Below are 14,375 nucleotides of genomic sequence, written 5' to 3'. Positions count from 1 at the left end.
TAATTTTGACACATGCAAAAACAAAAAAGCTAATTTAAACAACCCTTCTTCTTTTACTTTTTCAGATAAGAACATAAGAATTGCTATACTGGGTCAGACAGAGGTTCCATCAAGCCCAGTATCCTGTTTCTAGCAGTGGCCAATGTAAATAGATCCCATGCTGCTATTACACAGTGATAAGTAGTGGCTATTCCCTAACGGGTACATTTTGAATCACCGGCGCGTGCAAATTCCAGCAGATATGTGCATGGCCAGACCATGCACGTGTCAAGCACATTTTAGAAACAGCCCAGCCACGTGCGTATCTGCCAGTACGTGCAGAAGTGCCGGCAGATCCAAAAGGGGCGGACCTGGGGCAGGATCCAGCTGGGACAGCGCCATTAGACGCTGTCCTGAGGAAGCACATGCTGTCAGCTGGCCGGCAAGTGCAACTTACTTCAGCTACTAGGAAGTTAAACAAACTTCAACTACTAGGAAGTTAAAAAAAACATTTTTTTTTTTTTTGCATAGTTAGGGTGGGTTTAGGGGTCGGGGAGGAGAGGGGAAAAGGGAGGAAGGTTAGGTAGGGGGTTAGGGAACTGGGGTAGGCCTACTTGCGTTGCCGTGTGTTTTTTTTTTCAAAAATTCCCCCCCCCCATGGGGCAGATTTTCAAAGGGGTACGCGCGTAAGATATGCGCGTAACCCCCGAAAAGCTGCCCCTTCCACCCCCTGCACACGCTGAGCCTATGTTGCATAGGCTCGGCGGCGCGCACAAGCCCCGGGACATGCGTAAATCCCGGGGCTTTCCTGGGGGGGCGTGTCGGGGGCGTGTCACGGCCCACACGTCATGGGGGGTGTTCCAGGGGCAGGCGGGCGTATTTCCGATCCAGGGGTGTTCCGGGGGCATGGACGCGGCCTCCGGACCAACCCCTGGACCGGAACATGGCGCACTGGTGCGCGCAAGTTACATCTGCCTCGGACAGGCGTAACTTTTGAAATAAATGTAGGGGGCGAATTAGTTAGGGCCAGGGGGCAGGTTAGTTAGGGGAAGGAAAGGGAAGGTGGGGGGCGCCGGAAAGAAAGTTCCCTCCGAGGCTGCTCCGATTTCCATTAGGCTTCGGAGCAGCCTCGGAGGGAACGGAGGCAGGCTGCACGGCTCGGCGCGCACAGGCTGCCGATTTTGCGCAGCCTTGTGTGCGACGACCCCGGATTTTAAAAGATACACACGGCTACGTGTGTATCTTTTAAAATCTGACGTACTTTTGTTTGCGCCGGTTGCGCATACTTTTTAAAAATCTGCCCCAGGGTGCGCAACTGGGCACCCGCGTGTATATGTGAGCGCCGATACAAAACTGGGCATGCATGTGCATGCGGGCATCGATTTTATAACATGCATGTGGTGACTCGCTTCTGAGGGGCACAGAGACATCCATCTGCTGACCAGATATTATCCAGGGAAGTGTGCTGACTGCTGGATGCCAACATCCAAGACAATATGGAAAGATTGCCAAAACTCCTCAAGCTTACTGACCATATCCAATTCTGCTCGCCCATGTTAGCACAAATGATACTGCTAGGTACCATACAGATTATATCAAAAGTGACTTCATGGCAATGGGAGAGAGTATAAAGCAGACAGGTGCTCAGATGGCATTCTCCTAAGTCCTCCCAGTTAGGATAAAGCCTAGGAAGGGAAGCTTGCATTCTGGAAATAAATTAATGACTGCATAGATGGTATCGACATGAGCATTTTAACATCCTGGATCATAAAGCAGAGATTGAATCCACTTGTTGAAGAAGGGGTACAGTTACTTTCAAAACAGAAAAGCAAACCTACTGAGGAGGGCTTTAAACTGTTATTATTGAGGATGGGTGAACAAAAACCCAAGATAAGTAAAACAAATACTCATACAGAAATGGGAAATATGGGAGAAAAGGGCATATTTGGAAAGCTATGTATACTAATGCTCATAATATGGGGAATAAAGCCCAGGATCTACAGCCAGTCATAGAAGAAACTGATTTAGATGTAGAAGCCATCACAAAGACCTGCTACATGGAAAACAATGACTAGGATATAGTTATACCGGGCTACAATCTATTCAGGAAGGACTGGGTAGAGACCTCATTTGGAATATTATGTACAATTCTGGAGACTGCACCTTCAAAAGGATATAAACAAGATGGAGTCAGTCCAGGGGGTGGCTGGTAAAATGGCCAGCTTTCCTCTTATTCTCTAAGGTCATTCAGTTATATGTTTTATGCTTTCTACATGCATGCACATCCTTTTATACATACTTTTCATCTACTATGTACCTTCATAATGGTAGCATTATTAAAAGAAACCTATAATATTATTATTCTGCAAAATTATTTTAGCAGGCAGCACTCATATATTTTGACTAATTATAGCCAGGGCCAGTGCTTCCATTAGGCAAACTGGCAGCATACCCTGCCAGCATGAGATCCAGAGAGGTACTGTCCCAGAGACAATACTGCCAAAGAAGGGAGCACTGGACTGGATCCGCTGCTGCTGGTGGGAGTGAGCACTGTGCTGGAGCTGCAACCAATAGTTAAGGTGAGGGGTGGGGATGAATGACCAAAGAGTTGCCTAGAGTGCCAAATATGCTTCTGCTAGCCCTGGTCGGTCATAGCACTAACTAACTCTACTATTTATCATCATTTCTCAATCAGATAAGTTAATGTACACACATATGTAACTCATGTTATCATTCACTACACACCCAATATCTGATAACAGAATGCAATGGACACATTTTCTGAGCCCAGCTAACAGCCTTCTGCATGATAATGTGTCATCAGGTTTCTGGGGTGAAGTTCTATGGAGTAGATGTGGAGAAGAATGAAACATTTTGTGTAGTGAATACCATAAATCAGTGCTTCTCAACCAAGTCCTCAGGGCACACCTAACCAATCAGATTTCCAGGATATGCACAATGAATATGCATGAAATAGATTTACATACAATGGAAGCAGTGCATGCAAATCTATCTCATGCTGAAAACCTGAATGGTTAGGCGTGCCCTGAGGACTGGGTTAAGAAGCACTGTCATAAATGTTATAGTATCCTTTTTGTTCTGTGCTTGTGTCCTTTCTTGCCCTGGATGTTTTAGTTTATTCTATTCCTATTACCATCTGCTAGCTTAGAAGTCTGCAAAATAGTACCCATTAATCTATCAGGACAATTTTTAAGTGCACATTTGGCCTCCTGAAAACCCATTTTTTGCTGTTTGAATCATAATGTAGGCTTTCTACTGCAGACACTTACCAAAGCATGAAATAGGGTATGAGATACTTCTTTGGTTATTTTTCTGACTACAATTCAAAGATAAGGAGATGAAACTAAGCAGCAAATAATACAATAAGTAGAAATACAATAAGTAGAAGCCTTCATTTGCCAAAGTTTAACAGTACTGAAAGCAGTTTAATTAATTTGGAGGAAAAAAACCTCAGATGCCTGATCTCGGCAAAATGATTGCTTAAAAAAACCTCCAAAAATACTTTTATTCTTTTTTGTTTTTTAGCTAATTTTAAATTTTATGGTTTTAATAACATATAGAAAGGAGATTCAACGTTTCTATTTTGAAACTGCTTATTTGAAAACCTCCAAACTGTGAAATGAACAAACCAAAGTATATTCAAAAGACTTATCTATACTTCATTGTAATTCCCTTCCCTCAGAAGATTCATCTAATATACTAACTCCATATCCAGCTCTCACAAACGAGAAGGAAGGTTTTGGCATAAAATTGATTATCTGCCTCCTAAAGGTTACATGTCCATGAGAGAACAAGACACCTCTACTGACATGGATTGTATGCTCCAAGCATGCTCTCTAAAGGCCCACAGAGTTGTCCTGGGGACTTTCACACACTCTGGTGATGTCTCTTATGTTCTTATGAATGAAGAGCTAGAGGCATGATATGAAGCCTCACATGCTATAAGATCTGCAAGCTTACAGAGTATCTTACCATATTTCACGGAACTGCTCTGCATTCTAAGGCACTACAAAATTCTTCCGTTTAAGGGACCCCTGCTCCCATGAGACTTTAGCCATGGGTGACACTAATTGGTCCTGCTCACTCACCCTAGGCCGCTTCCACACGAAGGGAATGTTGGGTTTCTCGCTGTAGAAGAGGGCCATATCATTGGCAGGAAAGTCACAGTCCTCAAAGAGGATCCCCTTCTGAAGGCATTCCTTCCGCAGCTCTTCATAGCTCTTTCCTGAGGAGTGAGTGGGGCGCGCAGTGTCTGGCAGGCTGGTTGCTGCCTTCTTTGGGTCCTCGTATGTGTAAGGCATCCCTTCTGGCTCAGCTAGATTTCCCACACCTCAGCAAAGGCTGAAAAGGAGATAGAAGTCAGCTTGCTCCCTGTAAGGAAAGAGCAGTCTGAATCATGCCCTTCAGGAAATTAAAATATGTGTCTGTGCCCCACCCTCTTTGCTTTGCACCTGTAGAGTTGACAGGGAACTCCCTATCAGACTAACAGAAAGAATGAAAGGAACACCCTGAAAGCAAACAAAACAATAACTTTTTTTTAAATTATTTTACTATGGTAAGTACACAACGGGGTGGTGTATCACATACATTCCTTAATTAAAGTAAAAGAGTATGATAGATTGTCCCCAGTCAAGAATTTCACACTGAGGAGCACTAAAACAAAGAGCCAAGGCCAGGTCAGCACAAAAAGAGAAAACCTACTAACCCAGGAACCAGTAGCATCTCCAGACAGAAGTATGCGGTGGGAGGGAACAAACCAAAGTGACATTTCCACATATCATGGCTCCCTGCATTTAAATTGGCTGTAATGGACACTACAAGAAAAAGTCCCAAAGACCTGTGCAATAAAAATGCCCTCAGTTTCAACCACCAAGTAAAACTACCATTAAAATTATTAGATAGTATCATTCCACCAATTTTTCAATACAGATATGAGCATGGAGTCTATACAGGATGGGACAGAATCTCAATATAAATCTTCCACCTACAGTTCTGTGATGTGCAATCCACATCCACATAAATTCTCCCAACAACAGTGCCAGGATATTTCCCCTTACAAATCACGATACAAAATAATATAGTCAAATTCTGGTGTCACCTAAGTAACAGCAGTGCAAACTTCCTCCACTGCCAGACACTTTGAGCTCAATATTCTGAATAACTTTTGAGACAACAGGATAAACCCCTGAGGTTTAAATATTTAAGACAGTTATCTGGATACATTTTATCTGCCTAAGTCATTTCTGGATACAATTTATTTAGATAACTTGCAGGTGTTTTAGAAGTATTCTGGAGCAGAGTTCAGTTAGCCGAATAACTTATTCAGCTAATGCCAACATTTAGAGTTAGCTGAATATGTTATTCGGCTAAGTCTAGATGTGGCTCAGAGCAAGGACCACATAACTTTACCTTAACTGGCAATATTCAATTGATATAGCCAGTTAAGTGGTAATCCAAAGCAAAAAAAAAAAGCATTTGAGCAGGCATCCTGGTTTAATCCCCCTGTGAAACTTGTTGCGCCTGATTCTCCCCAGCTCCCCAGCAGGTGATTATAAAGGTTATGGTTTCTCTGCCTGAGGAGCCAGCCCCCCCATGCTAGAAGACTTTTTTAGCAGTGGCAATGGGATGAGCTAGCAAGGAGTACTCTGTGTAGCGTGGGAAGATTGTCAGCGCAGCAGCAGCAGCCTCGGTTAGGGTTACTAGCAGCAACAGTGACAACAGGGGGTCTGAAGCCTGTCAGCAATACCATGCTGCCCAAGAGAAGTTGCACATGCATGGAGGTGGGAGGATTCAGCAGCAGTGGTAGGTGTAGTAGACCTGCAAAGAAAAGAGGATTAGCATCGGGCCCAGGAGGATGGATTCTGACTGACAGAGACGGAAAGCAGTGAGTTTGAAGCAACTGGGAATGGGCTTGGGGGTGAGTGTGAGTGTGAGCAGGGGCGGATTGACCTATCGGGGGATCGGGCATCCCCCGGTGGGCCGGTCTAGCTGGTCACGTGGTCTCGACCGCATGGCTCTTCCTCAGCCCAGCCTCAGCACCTCCCAGCCAGCCCCCGCCATTAGACCAAGCCAGCGTGGGCCGAAGAAAAGAAGATTAGCCAGCCCCCGCGGAAGACCAAGCCAGCAGGGGGCCGACTAAATTAAAATCGAGGCCGATGGCAGCTGAAGAAAAGAAGATGGGCGCCTCCCAGCCAGCCTCAAGCGGGGACTGGCTGGGCAGCGCCTATCTTCTTTTCTTCGGCCTTCGCCGGCCTCGATTTTAATTTCTTCGGCCCCCGCCGGCCTCGATTTTAATTTCTTCGGCCCCCCGCCGGAGACCAGCCGGAGGGCAAAAGAAATTAAAATCGAGACCGGCGGGGACCGAAGAAATTAAAATCGAGGCCCCTGCTGAACAGCTGATTTCCGCCGGTGGTTAGCAGCACCGGTGTTCACTTCTTCGGCCCCCGCCAGCCTCGATTTTAATTTCTTCGGCCCCAGCCAGCGGGGGCCGAAGAAGTGAACACCGGTGCTGCTAACCGCCGCCGAGACCAGCTGTTTAGCGGGGGCCTTGGATCAGAAGGGTGCTTCTGTGTGTATGTGAGAAAGGAACGGTGCTTCTGTGTGTGTGGGTGTATATGTATATGTGTGAATGTGAAAAGGGATGGTGCTTCTGTGTGTGTGTATGCAGTATGTATGTGAGAAAGGAATGGTGCTTGTGTGTGTGTGTGTGTTATGTATGTGAGAAAGGAATCTGCCAGTTTAAAAAAAAATGAAATGTGATAATACATATATTTCAACTTCTGTGCTGGTAGTGCAACTTTTGAAAAGTTGGATGAAAGATTAAATTACTGAATGTTAAGCATCCCTCTTCTGGAAAATAAAATTTAGGAAAGTGGGTAGAGACAAATACTAAAGCAAAAAAAATTAAACTATTTAAAATGTTCATCTCAGCAAAATCACAAATTTAAGATACTGATGCCAGGTGGGGTTTGGGGGTTTTTTTGAAGCATAATTTAAGCATGAAGACTAGAATAGTTCCAATCTGAAACGGTTTTGCTGTTTTTTTTAAGCCTTTAGAAAATGTATATTTTTAAATGACTAAGACTGGAATCTTCCTATTTAAAAGGGAAGTTGACTAAGGATGTCTTTCGGTTCCATATCTTCTACATGAATAATCATACGACTGATAGTTTGAAGAAAGACACTTGCTTTATTGCCTGAAAGCGTAAAGCAAGAGAAGCTGTACTGTGTGGGTGGCTGTCCCTTGGGAGGACAGAACCTGAAGGAAGAGTGTAATTTTGCCTTCTGATAGGAATGTGGTTTTCTTATTTAATGGTTGGGATCATCACTTTCACTTTTAGTAAAAGTGAAAAATGCTGCAAGTCTGAAAGCAAGGTGCTTCTGTGTGTCAATGTGTGTGCGCAAGAGAGATGGAGCATGTTTTTGGCTGGCTTGTGGCTGTGAGAGAGGGCATGTGTGTGATTGAGCCTGTTTGTAAGTGAGATAGAACATGTGTGTGATTGAGAGCTTGTGTGTAAGTGAAATAGAGAGAGCATGTGTGTGATTGAAAGCCTTTGTGTAAGTCAGAGAGAGCGAGAGCATTGTGTGATTGAGAGAGATTGGCCAGAGAGATGACGTGTGTAGGGATCTGAATCATTTTTTGACGATTTAAAATATCGTCCGATATATTTTAAATCGTCAAAAATCGTTAGGGCCACGATACAATACCAATTCCCCCGATTTATCGTCAAAAAATCGTAAATCGGGGGAAGGGGGAGGGCAGGAAAACCGGCACACTAAAACACCCTAAAACCCACCCCCGACCCTTTAAATTAAATCCCCCACCCTCCCGAACCCCCCCCAAATGCCTTAAATTACCTGGGGGTCCAGCGGCACACTAAAACACGGCACACTAAAACCCCCTAAAACCCACCCCGACCCTTTAAATTAAATCCCCCACCCTCCCGAACCCACCCCCCCCCCCCAAATGCCTTAAATTACCTGGGGGTCCGTAGCCTTAAATTACCTCCGTAGCGGCGGTCCGTAGCTAAATCGGGGGAAGGGGGAGAGCAGGAAAAGCGGCACACTAAATCGTGTAGTCTTCAGCCGGCGCCATTTTGCAAAATGGCCGCCGCAAAATGGCGGCGGCCATAGACCAAAACGATTCAACGCAGGAGGTCGTTCCGGACCCCCGCTGGACTTTTGGCAAGTCTTGTGGGGGTCAGGAGGCCCCCCCAAGCTGGCCAAAAGTTCCTGGGGGTCCAGCGGGGGTTTGTGAGCGATTTCCTGCCGCGAATCGTTTTCCGTACGGAAAATGGCGCCGGCAGGAGATCGACTGCAGGAGGTCGTTCAGCGAGGGTTCCGGACCCCGATTTAGTGTGCCGCTTTTCCTGCTCTCCCCCTTCCCCCGATTTAGCTACGGACCGCCGCTACGGAGGTAATTTAAGGCTACGGACCCCCAGGTAATTTAAGGCATTTGGGGGGGGGTTCGGGAGGGTGGGGGATTTAATTTAAAGGGTCGGGGTGGGTTTTAGGGGGTTTTAGTGTGCCGTGTTTTAGTGTGCCGCTGGACCCCCAGGTAATTTAAGGCATTTGGGGGGGGGGTTCGGGAGGGTGGGGGATTTAATTTAAAGGGTCGGGGGTGGGTTTTAGGGGGTTTTAGTGTGCCGGCTCACGATTTTAACGATTTCACGATACTTTACACACCCAAACGGCAACAATACGATTCCCTCCCCCTCCCAGCCGAAATCGATCGTTAAGACGATCGAGGACACGATTCACATCTCTATTCTTTAACAAGAAGCAAAAAAGTTATAATTGCATTGCACATTTAAAAAAAAAAGTCAATTGCATAACGTGTTTTTGTAAGATTTTGTACTCGTTGTGACAACAATTAACTGTTCATTTCTTTGTGAGATTTTAATTACCCCAATATTGACTAGGTAAATGTAACATCAGGACATGCTAGAGATGTAAAGTTCCAGGACAGAATAAATGACTGATTCATGGAGCAATTGGTTCAAGAACTAACATGAGATGGAGCTATTTTACATCTAATTCTTAGTGGAATGCAAGATTTAGTGAGAAAGGTAACAGTGGTGGGGTCACTTGGCAACAGTGATTATAACATGATCAAATTTAAACTAAAGACTGGCAGGAGGACAATATGTAAATCTACAACTCTAATACTTCATTTTCAAACAGGAAACTTTGATAAAATGATGAAAATAGTTAGAAAAAAAACTGAAAGTTGCAGCTGCAAAGGTTAAAAGTGTACAACATGCATGGACATTGTTTAAAAATACCTTCTAGAGTTTGGCAAGATTGCTGCCAGATAGGACGCTTTGGAAGCGAGCTCGTGGCGTGGCATTTTTCTTGCTAATCTTTCCTATAGCAAAATGCCGCATACAAAACGAAAGGGGAAAATACAGGGAGCAATGTCTAGCTCTCCGTTAGTTGACCCTTTCCAGACACACATAGAGGGCTTCCTAGCAGGAGCAACTGGAATGCCAGAGGGGCTGGTCGTTGGGGGGATGCTGGCGGAGCGAATGCTGTCCCCCTGACCCTTGACATCACCTTGAGCCCTGGCGAGCCGATCCAGCGCATATTGAATCCTCCCCGGGTGCGTTAACCCAGAACGGATTACAATGGGAGCTACTGGAGGGCGACTGGGTAAGCTCCGGGACAGAGAGGATGGGATGGTTACCTCACGAGGCGGAGATATTTGACTGGAGCTGGAATCGGGTCCTTTAGGAGGAGAAAATCTGACCCAAGCTGCGAGTACTACCGCAGGTAATATGCTGCATTCGGTAATCGTAAGGGAAGAGGGAGAAGCCCGGCCGGACTCCATGGCTATGAGTGTTTGTTGCGACAATTGGTCGCAAACGACTACAACCGCTCTGCCTTACCTCTTTTTCTCCCCTTTCACTCTCTTTGGGCAAGATGGCTGCCTCCTGTGCCGAGTGCCTCAGCGTTTCCAAACCAGCATGGGCGTCCCCATCCGCCATGCTTACTCCCATGGCCTCCTAGGGCGTGAGCGCGCATATCTCCTACGCTCAAATACATGTTATGGCGAGAACCTCGGGGGTGGCCTCACCGCATGACGTCAGTACCTCCGGGTATATCTAGCCTCTGCCTCCGCTACCACTTTGAGTTAGCAAAGACTTCACTTCGCTACTCTGACTGCTCTAAGCTGCACGCTTAGACGCCGCTTTCACGTTAAGGGCCTCGCTCCAGTAAGAAGCTCTAGACACCCGCTCCTCGGGGGTCTCTCGCTTCCAACTTCCCTTCGGGGTTCTTCACTAAGACAACCGCTCCATGGGAGTCTTTCTCTCTATTTCTACTTTCAGGATATTGGACCATTGGGTACTCGCTCCTCAAGGGCCTATCTACTTTTATATCCTGCACCATGGACCTTCGGTCCCACCATTCTACCACCAGGAAGACGCCTTCATTCTGTGAGTACCTCTACGATCCGGCGCTCCAACTCCACCCACCAGCCGCGGCGTTACCCGCACTGTGGGCTCCCGCCTATTGTGACCATCTGGGTGAGACTATACTTCTGAGCCTGTTGAACATACTAGCACTTCGTGGATCAGTGCCTTACCTTCCTGCTCTCACCATCTACCTACAGCAGTACAATAAAGACTCTATCCATACTGTGCTATCTGTGTCAGCCTATCGCAGTGGTTCCCCATGGGGCTCCTCCCCATGGGCGGAGTCATCTCCATTGCGACCAAGGGTCCACAATGCCACAAACACAACAGCAGCTGAAGATATAACACTGGGGAAAGTGTGGTATGCCTTAAAAGCTATAGAAATGGCCTTGAAATCAATTGCCCAGTCTATAACTGAAGTTAAAAATCAAACGACGATAGAACTTTTAATCTTAAGATTCAGCATCATGAGGAAAGAATAACAAAAATGGAGACCCTGCAACAAAATTTTGTAAAGTCTGAAATGATAATGGGAAAAAGAATGGAAAGAGTTGAAAACAACTTAAGAATTATGAACTTAAGAGTATTAAATGATATCACCTGCTGAATTGTTTAAAATATACATGAAGGAGATACTAAAAATTCCAGAATCAACGCTACCAGTATGTACTAGGACACACTACCTACCCCAGTCAGGTCGCGAGGTTGAAGGAGAGAATATTCCATCTATGAACATTTCTGAATTACTAGAGTTATCAGTAGAGTCAGAAATAAAAGAGAGAAAAGCTATGTTAATAACTTTTGCATTTATATTTGATCTTAATTATGTCTTGAAATTGTTTCTCAGGAATAGATTAGTTTTTTTCTATGGTGCCCAGGTTTGGATATACCCTGATGTGGTAAAGTTAACGCAGCAATGCAGGAAAGAATTTCTTGCAATGAGAAAAAGGATTCTCAGTCTAGGTAGGCCCTTTAAATCACAGCCTCAGCCACGCGAGCGTAGGAGCAAGGGCCCGGCAGGCTAGGACGCCGGCGGCCTCCTGCGCGCCGGGAAGGCCCGGCACAGGAGAGATGAGGGCAGCACGGTGGAGTGGCGTCGGAGTGGGCCAGGCGAGCAGTGAGCTGGCAGGGCGGCATCAGGAGAGGTAAGGAGCCGAACTGGGGCGGTCGGCGTGTGTAACAGCAGGAAACCTGCAAGGGAGTCGGCTGGACCGTAAGATGGCCGACGGTTTTAAAGGGGCTCTTAGGGAAGGTAAGGCCATTGCAGACACTAAATGAATGTGTTTACTAATGAGGATGTTGGGGAGATACTGGTTCCAGAGATGATTTTCAAGGGCAATGAGTCAGATGAACTGAACCAAATCATGGTGAACCTGGAAGATGTAGTAGGCCAGATTGTCAAACTAAAGAGTAGCAAATCACCTGGACCGGATGGTATGCATCCTAGGGTACTGAAGGAACTAAAAAATGAAATTTCTGATCTATTAGTTAAAATTTGTAACCTATCATTAAAATCATCCATTGTACCTGAAGACTGGAGGGTGGCCAATGTAACCTTAATGTTTTAAAAGGGCTCCAGGAGTGATCAGGGAAATTGTAGACTGGTGAGCCTGACTTCAGTGTCAGTAAAAATAGTGAAAACTATTCTAAAGATCAAAATTACAGAGCATATAGAAAGATATGGTTTAGTGGAACACAGTTGGCATGGATTTACCCAAGGGAAGTTTTGCCTCACAAATCTGCTTCATTTTTTTGAAGGGGTTAATAAACGTGGATAAAGGTGAACCAGTAGATGTAGTGTATTTGGATTTTCAGAAGGCATTTGACAAAGTGCCTCATGAGAGGCTTCTAAGAAAACTAAAAAGTCATGGGATAGGAAGTGATGTCTTTTTGTGGATTACAAATTGGTTAAAAGACAGGAAACAGAGTAGGATTAAAAGGTCAATTTTCTCAGTGGAAAAAGTATCTCAGGGAGTGCCTCAGGGACCGGTGCTTTTCATTTATAATGATCTGGAATAGGGTACATCGAGTGAGGTAATCAAATCTGCAGATGATACAAAATTATTCAGAGTAGTTAAATCGCATGCGGATTGAGCTAACTTGCAGAAGGACCTTGTGAGACTGGAAGATTGGGCATCCAAATGGTAGATGAAATTTAACGTGGACAAGTGCAAGGTGATGAATTTAGGGAAAAATAACCCATGCTGTACTTACACAATGTTAGGTTCCATATTAGGAGCTTACCAACCAGGAAAAAGATCTAACCATCATACATTGAAATTTTCGGATCAGTGTGCTGCAGCAGCCAAAAAAGCAAACCGGATGTTAGGAATTATTAGGAAGTGACTGGTGAATAAAATGGAGACCTCACCTTGAGTACTGTGTACAATTCTGATCGCCGCATCTCAAAAAAGATATAGTTGCACTGGAGAAGGTACAGAGAAGGACGACCAAAATGATAAAGAGGATGGAATGTCTTCCCTATGAAAAAAGGCTAAAGAGGGTAGGGCCTTTCAGCTTGGAAAAGAGATGGCTGAGGTGAATAAAATCATAAGAGGTCTAGAATAGGTATATGTGAATCAGTTATTTACTCTTTCAAATAATAGAAGGACTAGAGGGCACTCCATGAAGTTAGCAAGTACCACATTTAAAACCAATCAGAGAAAATTATTTTTCACGCAACACACAATCAAGCTCTGGAATTTGTTGCCAGAGGATGTGGTTAAGGCAGTTATTGTATTTGGGTTTAATAATGGTGTGGATAAGATCCTGGACAAATCTAATAACTGCTATTAATCAAGTTGAGTTAAGGAATAGCCACTGCTATTACTGGCATTAGAAGCATGGGATCTACTTAATGTTTGGGTACTTGCCAGGTACTTCTAACCTGGATTGGCCACTGTTGGAAAAAGGATGCTGGGCTTGATGGACCCTTAGTCTGACCCAGTATGGCAACTACTTATGTTTTTATTTTCAAGGTTGTACATCAATAGACATTTTGGCTCCATGGACAAAATAAAAGATAATTATAATTGGTAGAAAATAGATATAATGATATGTGAAATTTCCTATCAGTAATAAATTGTGTTGTGCTTGTAGGTAATTGCAATTAGAACCTATGTCATACTGACCTGTTGATTAATCAGGACCTAAAAACTATAATATTTGAATAAAATGCAGAGCTGTAACTGTTAATGGTAAAGTTAAGGTAAAAATATTTTAATATTTTGCTTTAACATGCTGACCTTGTGTTTAGAAACATTATATAAGATTGATTGTAATTACTGGATTTCAAGAATGCCCAATGAGGCCTGTTTGAAGTGTGGTTTTCTTCCATGTGATATTTTTACTATGCAAATGTTACATGTAAAAATAAACTGGGTATATTTGTATGCAACAGTTTTATCTTTGTCTATTTTCAAATTGTGGAAAGAATTACTAGGGCCTTTAATAAATTAGAAAATCTTAAAATCTCCAAAATTATGGTGCCAAATCCTATCCAACAAAGCACAATTATGGTAATGAAACCTTAACCAACTATGGTACTTTGAATATATTTTTGTAAAAACCTAAGAAAGTAATTTTCAAAGGAGTTATACATGTAAATGTAACATACTGTCATAGCAATTTTCAAAAGCCATTTACTTTAGTAAAATGCACTTATATGAGTAAATCCTATGGACAATTTAATGGCATATATTGTAGCAATTTTCAAAAGCTCACTTACTCGAGTAAATGCTATTTAAAATCAGGCCCTTATTGTGCTTGCTTGGAACTATAGCTGATTTTCCCTTAGCAGTACAAGTCTAACCGTTAAGGGGGGGGGGGGGCGGTATCATAGGAAAATATGTATTTGTTAATTGTATGTTTTGTGTCTTATGCATGCTTTTTAACATGCTCCATTTAGATTGAAGTCTTTTCTCTTGGCAAGTTCTGAATAAATATCTCTTTTTAGTGTGG

The 14,375-nt window shown here is 44.1% G+C and overlaps 1 protein-coding gene across 1 annotated transcript in view; it reads right to left on the bottom strand.

Moving 5' to 3' along the window:
• CAPN9 (calpain 9) overlaps positions 1–4,368 on the bottom strand; it is a 306,745-nt gene extending 302,377 nt beyond the window's left edge. Inside the window, exon 1 of the mRNA XM_029594190.1 lies at positions 4,089–4,368. Coding sequence (XP_029450050.1) covers positions 4,089–4,301 — 213 coding nt within the window. The 5' untranslated portion in view covers positions 4,302–4,368. The remainder of the gene's footprint in view (positions 1–4,088) is intronic.
• Between the last annotated feature and the right edge of the window lie 10,007 nt (positions 4,369–14,375).

The sequence above is a fragment of the Rhinatrema bivittatum genome, chromosome 3, assembly GCF_901001135.1.
Source record: "Rhinatrema bivittatum chromosome 3, aRhiBiv1.1, whole genome shotgun sequence".
Taxonomy (NCBI): domain Eukaryota; kingdom Metazoa; phylum Chordata; class Amphibia; order Gymnophiona; family Rhinatrematidae; genus Rhinatrema; species Rhinatrema bivittatum.
This window is presented reverse-complemented; position numbering and strand designations above follow the sequence as displayed.